This window comes from Myotis myotis, unplaced genomic scaffold (assembly GCF_014108235.1).
Source record: "Myotis myotis isolate mMyoMyo1 unplaced genomic scaffold, mMyoMyo1.p scaffold_m19_p_9, whole genome shotgun sequence".
Lineage (NCBI taxonomy): Eukaryota > Metazoa > Chordata > Mammalia > Chiroptera > Vespertilionidae > Myotis > Myotis myotis.
This window is the reverse complement of record NW_023416401.1, coordinates 87,033,748-87,046,199: the sequence shown is the minus strand read 5'-3', so window position 1 is coordinate 87,046,199 and position 12,452 is coordinate 87,033,748. Positions and strand designations below refer to the sequence as shown.

Sequence of the window (12,452 nt, the reverse complement as noted above, 5' to 3'; positions counted from 1 at the left end):
CTGGATGCTCTGTCTCCCCTGTTGGGCCGGTTAGCTAGTCCTCCTCAACCACTCATCCTGCCTGAGACTATGAAACAGGACCACAGGCTCTTCCTCCATCATGGGACTTGCTTGAAACACAGCTGAGAAGTGTCTCAGCCAGTTCTAAATGTTAAGTACTTTTAAAAAATGTTTTTTCATGGTTTATATATTGTTTTTATAAATACATTAAGACATACAAAATGGTTACTCTTTTTCAAGTTCTCGTGTATAACCTTGAAATTATAGTGTTTTCCAGGAGCTCACAGTGTACCCTTTGAGCAGTGCTGGGCTTGGCTTGGGACGGGGGTGGGGGGAGGCAGAGGCCTGTGCAGGGCTGTGGTGTCAAGGCTGAGGTTCTGGAGCCAGGCTGGCATGTGAACACCTCCATTCTCTCACTTGCAGTGGTGGGGGACACAGCTTGGGAGAATGGCCACTGACCATGGGCGGGGGGCAGGAGGGGGCAGATTGTGATGGGGTAATTAGGAGTTGGGAGAGGTGCCCAGCAGGTAGCATCTGAGACTTGAAGGACATGGAGGATTTAAAGGTTGGAGGCTGGTGTGGCGAGAAGTCCTGCTGCTGAAGGAGGATGGCGGGAAACATGGCACGGGAGTGGGGAGCTATGGCTGTGACCGTGTGGCAGATGGTGCGCCCTCCATCCTTCAACTGTGCCGTGTGCCCATGAAGCGTTAGTTCCTTTTCTAGGCAGTGCACATGCAGTGCAGTGCTCGGTGACAGCCCAGCTCATGGAGCTGGACTCCTCAATGGGTGGTCCTCGTCCCGGGGACTCGACTGACAGTCACTGAGCAGAAGTGGGTGCTCCCGGGCTGGCACAGGGACTGAGCGGAGGAGGGCTCTGAGCCAGTGCTGCAGGTGGTCAGGAGACAGGGGGAGGAGGAGTCATGGGCATCCACATCCCCGCCTGCCCACCTCGGGGCTCTGACCTGGTCTCAGCAGGATGGCAAAGAGCCCATACACGGGTGAGCTGGTTCTTTGCAAGCTGACTTTCCAAGTGTGGTCTCTGTCTTGATTCTCTGGTGAAGGAATGTTCCCTTAACCAGAATCTCTCATTCTTCCCCAAACAGGGATCTGGGCTTGACCATTGTTCACTGTGGCTTATAAAAGTGGAAGCCCCTTCCACACAGCTGGCGGCTTCTTTCTGTGCTCCCCGTCACCTGCTCCATGGCACACCTGGGGGGCTTATTTTTCTATTACACTGGAGTTACAGCATATGTGTACGCTTGAAACAAATACACAAACATGGGTCTGGAGTATGGGGGTGACTTCACCTGGAAATAAGCAGGTGCCACAAGAAGCAGGTCTGTCCCATTTTTGGTCTCATGTTCTATGTGCCTAACATGCAGAGTTACATATCTGTTTCTAGCTGCCAACGTCATCTGCTCATCAACCAAAGATGGTCAACTTGACAAGGACGAAGGAAAAGGTGGAAGTGTTGAACTTACTGAGAATTAGTAGACAAATATGCTTTCATGGCCAACTTTCAATGCAAGAGACTAAATATCAAAAATGTCCTAAATATAAGGAAGTGGCCAACACCCACTTCCATATCAATGTTGATGACGAAGTCATGGCAACTTTAAAACACAACTGCAGTGTCCAGTGAGCTTTGAGCTGAACCCACTTTCCAAAGTAGTAATACTTCAGGTACCCTCACTCCAGCTATAGTTAATATGATGTGACTAACTTTACCTGTTACAGTAGCTAAACTTCTGCCGTTTCCCCAACCAGAATCGCACACAGCAAGAATATAGCCCATTATAGTCACACAGTGCTGCTTCATAAGCAGCATCAATTATTGCTCACCAGAAGAGCAATCAAAGTTTCATAAACTACAGAGAGGTTTGTTTCATGGCACTTAAGCTGCTCATTTTGTTAGATAAAAAAATGAGAGGTGAACAATGGCTTTACATGTTAAAAATAGATCATCTGTTTTATTTCTAGTTGCATAAAAACAGTGAAAATACAAGCCAGTTGTAGATCTTGCTGGTAAGCTGACATAATGATCCTTTAATTTCCTCACCCTCTCGGTTCTGCTGTTCTGTTCTGACCACTGGCCATGGGAGAGGAGTGGAGTCAGGGCTTAGAAGAGACTCTATGGCTATTTGATGTGATAATTAGTTATATTGCTTGCCCTTTCAGTCCACTCCCATCACTCCAAACAGAATCAAAGTTTAAAATTTAAGCCCTTAAATCTGTAGGAGTCAGTCAGGTTTTTGTTTTTTTGTTGTTTTTTTTTTGCATAGGCATTATGAGGGATCTGTTTGATATAGAAAGGGGTTAGAAGCCCGAAGCCAATGGTTTAAATAAAGACAGATGAGATGAAAATGCTGGTTTCCCAGGCCAGTGTGCCTCAATGGTGGAGCATCAACCCATGAACCAGAAGGTCACGGGTTTGATTCCCTGTCAGGACATACCTGGGTTGTGGGCTCAATCCCCGGTGGGGGGCGTGCAGAAGACAGCCAATCATGTTTCTCTCTCACTGATGTTTCTATCCTTTTCTCTAAAATCAATAAAAACATATTAAAAAGAAAAGAAAATGCTGGTCTGATCCACATGAAGAGTGACCTCGAACCAGTATCGGGCATCTCCATCCGCTTTGTGGATGTCCCAGAAAAACTGTTTCAACCTGAAACTGGTAAAACCTTTTGGCACTGAGCTAGATGCTTTGAAAGGAATACAACAAAATGATCCACTCTAGAGATCTTATAAATGGGGAATTCATCCCATAATGACATTTGTAAAACTGAAGTGATTGACATGGATTACTAGGGAACCGTCAACAGCCAGATCATAAAATCAGGACTGTCAGGTTATATAGTACCTTTAGTTTTCTGATTGTCCCAAGTGTAATGAAACGAACTGGGAGATGCGGGGCAAAAAGGGGAGCCAGAAAGAAACACAACTAACTCCCTTGACCAGGGCAGAACTAGTTAGACTGCGGTTCCCAGAGTGTGGAGCCAGAGCTCAGCGTGGACTGATGCCGAGTCCCACAGGCCGGCTCCTCCAGGGCAGGCAATGGAGACATTCCTTCCCTCGCCGCCTCCTGTATTTCACAGTTGTCTTCCCTGTCTAGCAAGTGCTACTACCCTTTTTAGAGCGAGATTCAAAATCTTTCTGTTACTGTACATAATTTTAACATAGTTGAAAAATAGAAGCAGCAACAGAATGTAAACACTGACAGTTCTGGAATGTTTGGAGTGTGAGATACAGGGTTAGGCCAGGACTGTCTCAGTTTTCCATATGTGCCATGTCCACATCCTCTGAGGACCTGGGCTGCAGGAGCCACAGGACGCCATTACCGCTGGACAGAGACAAATGACCCTGACCTACTCTCATGAAATTTGAGAAAAACAACCTGAGCTAGGCCCCGGCTTGTCTGGATTTGACGGGATTTGGGGACTAAGGAAACACACCAGAAATACTTGTTTTCCTTTCCCCCAGACAAGTGTAATGAATGTAAAGGTGTTGATGCTAATTATTACATATTGTTAAGTCTTCAATTCTGCTTCATTAATGGCAGCACTGGCAGCTGTTCTGCAGAACACTGCATATTAAACCGCAGGCAGCCTGACCACAAATACAGGAGGAAAGGGAATTTTAAAATTAGCTTAATGAATCATTGCTCTTTAAGAATGTGAACAAAGATGGACCCCTAGGGCCATCTTTCAGAGGAACAGTTCTAAAGTAAGCTAGTAAGCTAACAGTTGACGATGACGACTCACTTGTGATGTTTTGCTGACATTTTAGATAATGCATATAAGCCCTATGGTGAGTAGTCCTAACAAAATTGATAAAGCAAGACAAATTACAATTACTTAAACACTCGAATTTTGCTGGCAAAAGTAAAACTTATCCATGAGAACATAGAAAGTAGCCCCTGCCCCCCAAAACAAACAAACCCCTACAACCCTAAAAGCAATCCAAATTGTGTAATTTAACAGAAAGGGGTCTCCAGGCCCATAGTTGAAGAGTTCATCAAGGGTTTGCAGGGGGAGGTTTAAAAAATCCCACTTTCCGAAAATACCTGACAAGCAAGGGCACGGAAACCAAGGTGATGCTGATTCTGACGGGTGCAAACAGCTTGTGGATGGCGTAGGCCACCACGAACGTGCTTGTGCCCGCGGCCATTTTTGACTGGACCAATGACTCCTTAAATCCGAGCTTAAGCAGGATGGCTGACATGTCCACACCACTGGAGGGCAAAGAGGCAAAAACAAAACGATTATTAGAGCAAGGGGTTACACTGAGACAACGATTTGGCTCTGAGATTTACATTATTTTAAAAAATGTGATGACAGTAGCTAGATGAATAAAAAGTCTTGGACAGAAAGTAATTATTCCCAAAACCCTCCCGTGACAGTAGAAAACAAACATTTGTTACATTTGTTACAGCAACCTCACCTTGAAACAACCATGTAAAACATGCCCAGGGAGACTAGTGAGATTCCAATGTGCACCGACACGCCGACGGCTCCGTATTCTTGGAACACCTTCTTCAGCTGCTGTGACTTGCTTTGCTTTTTCTCCTCTGTTTTGCTGAGGTCGCTGACTGTTGTGGTGGTTTTGCTGGGGTTCTGTGCACAAATCAGAGAAGGGGGAGCCTCCAGGTCAGGAGCAGGGATGTCGGGTGGTCACCAGCCTCCACATCACACAGTGCTCCACGGGTCCTTCCGCAGTGGGAGCCCAGCTACCCTCTGTCTTACCTGGGGAGCGGAGGCTAATTAATGCCCACTTAGCCACTAATTCAGTGAAAGGCTGGGAACTAGTAGGATGGGCAGAATGATGGCCCCAAAGATGTCCAAGTCCTAGTCCCCAGAAGCTGAGACTGTCACCTTACAAGAGGATCTTGCAGGTGTGATTAGGTTCAGGATTTAGATGGGCAGGTCAACCTGGACTCTCTGAGTGGGACCCATGTGATCTTAAGAGTCCCTGCGAGGGAGGCAGGAGGGCCAGAGGGCAGGTGTGAGGACAGCAGCAGAGCCTGAGGCTGGAAGGTGCTTCCTGCTGGCTTGAGGACAGGACAGAGCGAGGACTGCCAGCGCCTCTGGACAGGAAGTGGGCTTTCCCCCGCAGCCCCCAGGAGCAACCAGCCCAGCCGGCACCTTGACTTTACCTCTGTGAGACCCAGTTTAGGTTGCTGAGCCCCAGAACAGTACAGTAGTAAATGTGTGTTGTTTTAAGCCCCCGGTCTGTGGTTCCATCCGAGAGAGGCACTAACGCCTTAGGGCTCAGACCTGGGGGCAATGATGACACTATAGCAGTGATGGCGAACCTTTTGAGCTCGGCGTGTCAGCATTTTGAAAAACCCTAACTTAACTCTGGTGCCGTGTCACATATAGAAATTTTTTGATATTTGCAACCATAGTAAAACAAAGACTTATATTTTTGATATTTATTTTATATATTTACATGCCATTTAACAAAGAAAAATCAACCAAAAAAATGAGTTCGCGTGTCAGAGGTGACACGTGTCATAGGTTTGCCATCACTGCACTATATTGAGCACGTTCTCTGGGCCAGGTAGCGCTCGCATGATTCTGTCCATCCGCTGTCTGCTTTCATCTTCCCAAAACCTGGAAGTAGATACTGTTGCTCTTTCCACTTTCCAGAGGAGCAACACCAGCTCAGGCCGAGGAACCAGCTCGGGCCGAGGAACCGGCTCAGGCCGAGGAACCAGCCCGAAGCCACACAACTGGAACTCAGGTGGCCTGAGTGCACAGCCTGAGCACTCGACAACCATGCTAATCGCTATGAAACAAGCACGTGGGGCCCAAAAATCCAGAGCAAAGCGATGGCACATTTACGTCCAGAATCCAGATTTACCCTGCGATCCCCGCAGATAAAGGAAGACCCAGTTCCGGGCCATACACACTGGCTGGGATTGGCACAGATACAGTTCACTGCGCGTGGTGTCTGCTAACATCTACGGAGAACTACGGGGTCTGCAATGTTTGGAAGAAACAAAAAAGCCCAAAGCATTGGATTAGACAACAAAGACGAAAACGCCCAAAATGGAGCTTGCCTTTTTTATCAGAAGATTTCTTTAGCCCTGGACAGACCTCAGAGCTCTTCTCGGCAGGTAGTATCTGGGTCGGCTCTAGGTACGGCCTGGCAGAGGCCAGGACGCCTTCCTCCCTGTATTTTTAGAGCCGCACTTCAAAGGGACGAGCGAGACAGCCCAGAATCCCCAGGAGGTAGGGGAGGACCCCTGGAGTGAAAATGAAACAGTGCAGGGCAGCAGTGCACACGGCAGAGGCCCCCACATTCAACCAGGTGTGCCGGCCGGAGAGAGGGCACGTCCCAGCCCTGCCCAGCCTGCTCAGGAGCAGCTTGGACCTCTGCGGGGGCCCCAGGGGCCCAGACGCTGCTGCTCTGTTTGCCCAGAATCTTCCCTGAGTTTTAATCACACACAACAGCTACTCATTTTTGCCCCTCCTCCCCCCTGTACAAAACTCCGATTTATAAGTTAAAAGAGTCTCGTCTTTACTCCCGACGGAAAGAGCACCCTCTTTGTCCCAAACTGCAGTTGGAGCTGAAAAAACACAGCCCCCAAAACCCAGAAGGGTGGGCCTTGGATGAACTCTGTTTCACTAAATGCTATTTGCTTCCCTGGGAATTGTGTTGAGGTCACGGGGGTGGGAGTGGGGACGAACAGTACTTCTCACTGCCTTTTTGTTTGACTTGCATGTTTTTTTCAGACTTAAAAGGAACACTTTACAAAGGGGGAGGGCCAGTGAGGGGCGACGGAGTCTCAGATTGAATTCTGACAGGTGGTAAGCAGAGCGTTTTTGGAAAGGTTTGAAAACCACCGGTGTCCTATTGAGTCCCGCGTTGGGCTTGGCGCTTAAAAGGCGTCATTTCATAACAATCCCCCAAACCCTGTCATGTGGCCACCCTGTCGCTCCAGCTTTGACAGGCAGGACACAGGGCGGGGGGCGATGAGCTGGCTGGCAGTGCCTGGACTGGTTACAGTGCTGGTCACCACCGAGCCACACGGCCTCTAAGCTCCTCAGCTCCTCTAAGCTCCCCATCTTGTCCTAAGAGTGGAATATTCCTAAAGGAGGACACTTCCGGGACCTTCAAGCCCGCCCCCCCACACCCCCCGCCCCGCGTGTGTGTGTGTGTGTGTGTGTGGGGGGGGGGGGTGGGCGGGGGAGAGGAAAGCTGTGATCAGTCTCCTCCTTTTGGTTGGCCCCCTTTCCTCGCACTGCCGCCCACCCGCCGAATGGCTGCTCCCCTCATTATCACACTGCAGATGGGAGAGCTGCTAGGTGTTGGGTCCTGATAGTACGAACCACCCACGAACTGCACTTCCAAGTGACAACCGACATTCTGACAGAGGCTGGTGTCGGCTGGGATCCCCGACCAAGCCCACTGATGCCCATCTGTCCACGCACTGGACCGAGCGCAGCTGTCTCTGTGGAGCACCCCCCCCCCCCTTTTTTAACCACCTCTATTTTGGCAAAAGGCCTTTGGCCCAAAAAGAGACATAACAAGGCAGTCTGGCTTCCAGCTACAAAATAACCAGCATCTGCTGCAAGGGAGTGGGACAATATTCAGACACAAGGGATGGTTTTTAACTTTTCTGAGTTAGAATCTGACCTGGACAATTTTCTTCCTTCTATCTGGGTAGGAGGAAAAATCTTTAAGCACTGTGAGCCATGCATTTTTCTTCCTACCCTGGAGGAGACTAAAGCTAAAGGAAGTTCTGAAGAGGTGACTTGTAAGTAATGGAGACTTTTCAGACATTCATTTCTTAGTGAAATATCACCTTACACATTAGGCACTGCCTAGGATGCATACACTGTTATATCCCTACTAGAGGCCCGGTGCACAAAAATTTGTGCACTCGGTGGGGAGGGGGGGTCCCTCAGCCCGGCCTGTGCCCTCTCGCAGTCTGGGACCTCTCGGGAGATAACGACCTGCTGGCTGAGGCCTGCTCCCGGGTGGCAGAGGGCAGGCCCAATCCCTAGGTGCAGCCCCTGGTCGGGCTCAGAGCAGGGCCGATTGGGGAGTTGGGGCACCGCCCCGTCATGCACAGAGCAGGGCAGATTGGGAGGTTGTGATGCTACCCTCAGTCACGCTCAGGGTAGGGCCAATTGGGGGGTTGGGGCACTGTCCCCTGTCACACTCAAGGCAGGGTCGATGGGGAGGTTGTGGCTCTACCCCGTCACACACAGAGCAGGGCCTGCGGGGGGGTGGGGGGTTGGGGAGCTCCCCCCTATCAGGCACAGAGCAGGGCTGCTCAGGGGGTTGGGGCCCCGCCCCCTATCACACACAGAGCCGCAGGGCGATCAGGGGGTTTGGGCGCTGCCCCCTGTCACGCTGATCCCGGTGCTGGGAGGCATATTACCCTTTTACTATATAGGGTAGAGGCCTGGTGCATGGGTGGGGCCAACTGGTTTGCCCTGAAGGGTGTCCTGGATCAGGGTGGGGTACCACTGGGGTGCCTGGCCAGCCTGGGTGAGGGGATGATGGCTGTTTGCAGCTGGTCACACACCATTCAGGGTGGGGGTCCCCACTGGGGCGCCTGGCCAGTCTGGGTGAGGGGCTGAGGGCTGTTTTCAGGCTGGGGGTGACTGAAGCTCCCAACCGCTCCTTTTTTTCTTTTTATTCTGGGCCAGCTTTACCTTGAGGCTTGGCTCCAGCTCTTAGGCCTCCTTGCAGCTGAAAGTAGTTTTCTGGCCTTTGCTTACAATGTTGCAAGTCCAGCGGTATTTGTTACAATGTTTCTTAAACTGCCCGCTCAGAGGCCTGCAGCCGCAGGCAGGGAACGTTGGTTTCCTCCGTCACTGAGGCAAGCAAGCCTCATGTTAGTTTCAAGCTGCCTGGCTGCCGGCCGCCATCTTGGCTGACAGTTAATTTGCATATCTCGCTGATTAGCCAATGAAAAGGGTAGCGGTCGTACGCCAATTACCATGTTTCTCTTTTATTAGTGTAGATAGATACTTAGACAGAGTGCTTTCATATACTTGTGTGAGTGTGTGTGTGATGCCCCTCCACTATTCATAAAAGTACAAAAGTCTGTATTAGAAGGAGCAGGAAGGTTTGAAGAATGAACCAAAGATCTTGCTCACAAGTTGCTCACATTATTTGGGGTGACACCTGTTTTCACTCATTTGATAAATAATATTACTACTAAACACTATATTGTGTTTAGCCTGTACCGGTTCTGAGTACTTTGAAAATATTAATTCATATAATCCTCTCCACAACCCTGTGAGTTAGGCACTACTGTCACCCCCACTTAACAGAAGGGGATCCTGGAAGCTCAGCGAGGTTGAGTAACTTTCCGAGGATCACACAGGGATTACCTGTGAAAGCTGGGATCAAACCTGAGTCTGTTTCTAAGGCCTTTGCCTGTCTACGCTCCTCACTTACTCACGAGTGCCGGCTCCGTGCGAGGCACTGCTCCGAGTGTGGAAGGTACAGTAATGAACAAAGCAGACAAAATCTCATCCTCTGGGAGCCTCAAGTCTAGTTGGAGGGGAGGGACAATAAGCAGAAAAGGAAACTAGCAAGGCTAAATGAGGCAGGTGTGGAGAAACACCAGCGAGGAGAGCAGAAAGGTAGAAAGTATGCCAGGGACATTACCTTGTTTCCCACTCACGCTCTATGAAATATGAATTAATATCCCATTTTACAGATGAGAAAACTGAGACACAGAAGTGAGAGAATTTGATCAAGGCCACAGAGCTAGTGAGTAGAGACAGGAATACAGGGAATCTGGGACTACACCATCACTGTACACCAAGCATGTCAAACTCACGGCCCGCGGGCTGCATGCAGCCCACAACAAATGTTTTTGCGGCCCAGGCAATATAACAGTATGTAAGAAACGTTTTAATAAAAATTTTGTAACTTAATTTTTATAATATCCTGTTATACATAATTATTAATAACGAACTACGTTCACTAATGACTGATGACTATAATCGTGTTGCATTCATTTCCCTTACGCGCCTTACGCGCAGGCGCACCACTTCTCTCCACTAATACCAGCAGCGAATATTTTAGCAGCCGATCGCCACGTCATTAGTTTTGGACTAACTTGTTTGGTGTGCACAACAGGAAATAGTTTGCTTTTGGAGAACAAGAAAAATAGGTTTATTTGCATGACGCTTATTAATTTGTGCAGTTATTCAGTGTCTGATAAGTTAATGTTCAAGAAAAAATATTAATTTTTATTAAAATGTTCTATTATTTTATATTAACAATTACTCATTTATTTTAGCCCTTTGTATTCAGCATGTCTCTATCGAAATAAACCTATGTTTCTATTGAAGCTTTTGTTAATTTTTTTGCAGCCCACATAAACTTAAACCATGTTTATTTGGCCCGTGTTAGCCTTTGAGTTTGACATGCTTGCTGTACACACACATCTCTCTCCCTCTCCCTCCCTCTCCCTCTCTCTCTCTCTCTAACACACACACACACACACACACACACACACACACACACACACATACATGCGTGCATACACGTCAGTGCCAGGACCTGGACTGGGGACAGGTTGATGTGGCTGCTGGGACAGACAAGCAGGTCAGGAGAGCATTCCAGATGATGAGTGCAGAAAAGATCCACACCCAGGGGTTTAAGGGGGCCAATGGAGGCATCCAGGGCATCACTGGTGGTCAGGGAAGGCTTCCTGGAGGAAGGGCTGAGCCATGAAGAATCACAGGAAGCAGCTGGGTGTGCGTGGAGGGTGCCAGACCCCCGAGGACCCCCAAACTGGGCTCAGGACTTAGAGACAAGATCTGTCTGATGGGGGAGAAGGCAGGGAAGGAAGTTTCTCCATCTGTGCAGGAGGCATGGTAAGGACATGGGTCCAATGCCCACCGAACATTTGTTCAGCAAGTGCTAGCTAGGTTAGCACCATGCTATGCCTGCATCAGCTCATAGACTTGTCCCTTAAACTCTGGTTGGGGGTGTGCTATTATTAGCCCCCTGAAAGGTCAGCCCGCAGGCTCAGAGGTCTTCAGCCTTGGGGTGAGGTCACACCACTGGTGAGAGCTGGTCCTGATGGTACGCAGGCAAAGGGACCGCTGGGTGCCAAGCTTGAGACCCTGGTGGGGCAGGAGGCTGGGTTCTGCATGTCCCAACACAACTTGTTAGTCCCCTCTCTCCATTAGACTGTTTTTCTTTAAGGAGACACACTTAAAGGAAAAACAACTGCTTTTTATATATAATATATATATATACATGCCTTTACTACCATTCTGAATGGAACCGGTTTCCACTAACTATACCGAGAAGGCAACAGCAATGAAATAACACCAGCTCTTGCGGGAGTCTTGCCTGAAGTCTGCGCTTTTGGTTAGACAAGGTTAGCTGGTCTCTAACAACTCCCAGTGAGGAGGCCCTACCGTGACTTCAAAAGGGAACGACTCAGGGCCAACTTACCCCACGCGAAGGCCTCACCTACACTTTGCCCGGCGGCCGGCCCTTTGGGAACCCGGGCCCCCTCCGCTGGAGACGCCGACCCGGGCAGATCGCTAAACTTGCCGGTCGGTTTCTCAGCCGTCAGCTGGGAGGATCGCCGCCTCGGCGGGCAGAAATGTGGGGTCCGGGGCCCTGGAGGTGCTTGGTCTCGGGCAACTTCGCGGGCAAAGCTCTCCTCTGGCGGAAGTGGACCCGGGATCAGGGCGCCGGAGTCGGGGTGGGTGGAGAGGCTTACCTGGTGGCCGCCGCAGTCCCCGCGGGCCGCGCACAGCAGTCGGGCGTCTGGCCCCGGTCGGAGCAGCGGCAGGAACAGGGGCGGCGGGGCGCAGGGGGCCGGGGCGCCCAGGAGCCAGGAGGCGCGAGGCCCGCCCCGGGCGCTAATTCTGCCCGCGGGGCCCAGCAGCACCAGCAGGCGGGCCATGGCGCGCGGCGAGGCGCTGGGGTCGCGCGGCCGACCGGAGGGAAAGAGAGCCGGCGCCCCGAGCGGCGTGGGCGGGGCCGGAACGCGCGCGCCCTCATTGGCCCCGCCCATCGACCCCGCCCCGTCGGAGCCCAGAAGTCGCGCGGGGTGGGCGGGGCCGGGGCTGGGAATCCGGCGGGGTGGGCGGGGCCGGAGCTGGGAATCCGGCGGGGTGGGCGGGGGTGCAGACGTGCGCTTTTTCTGCCTGGGCCGCGGAATTCTGCCCGCTACCAGTACACTGGCTACCCGCGGGTCACAGGCCAGCCCGGCTCCGAGAGAGGGGAGTGGCGGGAAGTGGCAGGGCCCAGGCGGGATGGGAAACGTTGTGGCCATCTTCGGGGAACACAGCGGCCACCTATTCAGGAACGACCAACAGATAATAATCTGTGGTCAGAAGGGAGCCTACCCCAACACCCCACCCACCTCTCACACCTGACCCTGTGCAGCATTGTTCTCATTGAAAGTAGAGGCTCCAAATGTTTTTAGATCGTTGCTATTTAGGCAGGAAGGA

At 50.8% G+C, this 12,452-nt stretch overlaps 1 protein-coding gene across 1 annotated transcript; it reads right to left on the bottom strand.

The window, feature by feature from the left end:
* Positions 1-1,942: 1,942 nt before the first annotated feature.
* Positions 1,943-11,978, bottom strand: FAM210B (family with sequence similarity 210 member B). Its single transcript, XM_036323816.1, has 3 exons — positions 11,717-11,978; positions 4,441-4,613; positions 1,943-4,231 (listed from the first exon to the last, which is right to left on the bottom strand). Exons 1-3 carry the CDS (start codon positions 11,900-11,902, stop codon positions 4,015-4,017), a joined length of 576 nt encoding a protein of 191 aa, XP_036179709.1. The 5' UTR covers positions 11,903-11,978; the 3' UTR covers positions 1,943-4,014.
* Positions 11,979-12,452: the final 474 nt, after the last annotated feature.

Excerpts from the sequence above, each read along its gene's own strand:
- FAM210B (XM_036323816.1), bottom strand. The coding sequence starts at position 11,902 with ATGGCCCGCCTGCTGGTGCTGCTGGGCCCCGCGGGCAGAATTAGCGCC. Across the intron at positions 4,614-11,716 it reads GGGACTGCGGCGGCCACCAG|AACCCCAGCAAAACCACCAC; the intron begins GTAAGCCTCTCC and ends ATTTGTGCACAG. Across the intron at positions 4,232-4,440 it reads TTTTACATGGTTGTTTCAAG|TGGTGTGGACATGTCAGCCA; the intron begins GTGAGGTTGCTG and ends TTTGCCCTCCAG.